Source organism: Mandrillus leucophaeus, unplaced genomic scaffold (genome assembly GCF_000951045.1).
Source record: "Mandrillus leucophaeus isolate KB7577 unplaced genomic scaffold, Mleu.le_1.0 Scaffold101, whole genome shotgun sequence".
NCBI classification, from domain to species: Eukaryota; Metazoa; Chordata; class Mammalia; order Primates; family Cercopithecidae; genus Mandrillus; species Mandrillus leucophaeus.
This window is the reverse complement of record NW_012098210.1, coordinates 2,019,200-2,019,887: the sequence shown is the minus strand read 5'-3', so window position 1 is coordinate 2,019,887 and position 688 is coordinate 2,019,200. Positions and strand designations below refer to the sequence as shown.

Below are 688 nucleotides of genomic sequence, written 5' to 3'. Positions count from 1 at the left end.
GGTGACAGGATATGCACTGCTGGGGTCCAGGAGGGGCAGTCCTCCAATTCCCAGGGCAGGCCCTGGCTAAAGCAGTCACGAGGGCCAAGTCCCTCTTGAAAGTTCCTCAACCCTACAGCTCCCACCATCCCTCCCCCACACAGTGCTCTCTGGAGTACAGGGTAAGTGTGAACTACCAGTGCTAGATGGGGAAAATGAGGTGGAGGCTCCGTGGTGGGGGCTAGAACCTGGGACTCCTGACTACTAGTTGGGGTCCCTCCCCTAGAGCAAACCCAGATTCTCATTCCCAACAGATCCAGGGAAGAAACAAAGCAAATAATACCTTCAGGCTTTAACTTCTCCAGAAACCACTTTCTGCAAGAGAAATAAAGGAGAGTCAGAACACCAGGAGCAGCTGGATCTTCTTACCACCTTTTCCTGGCTGTTCCCTATTGACAGCCAAGGGTAAATTAAAAAGAATGCCTCCAAGGGCCAGGCGAGGTGGCTCCTGCCTGTAATCCCAGCACTTTGGGAGGCTAAGGCAGGCGGATTGCTTGAGCTCAGGAGTTTTTTTTGAGACGGAGTCTCGCTCTGTTGCCCAGGTGATCTCTGCTCACTGCAAGCTCCACCTCCTGGGTTCATGCCATTCTCCCGCCTCAGCCTCCCGAGTAGCTGGGACTACAGGCGCCCGCCACCTCGCCCAGCTAAT

The 688-nt window shown here is 54.7% G+C and overlaps 1 protein-coding gene across 3 annotated transcripts in view; it reads right to left on the bottom strand.

Moving 5' to 3' along the window:
- The window catches only part of ITPA (inosine triphosphatase (nucleoside triphosphate pyrophosphatase)), a 23,920-nt gene that overhangs the window by 15,191 nt on the left and 8,041 nt on the right, over positions 1 to 688 (bottom strand). For all 3 annotated transcript variants that reach the window (XM_011974837.1, XM_011974857.1, XM_011974847.1), the window contains one exon: positions 323 to 354. In XM_011974837.1, coding sequence (XP_011830227.1) covers positions 323 to 354 — 32 coding nt within the window. The remainder of the gene's footprint in view (positions 1 to 322; positions 355 to 688) is intronic.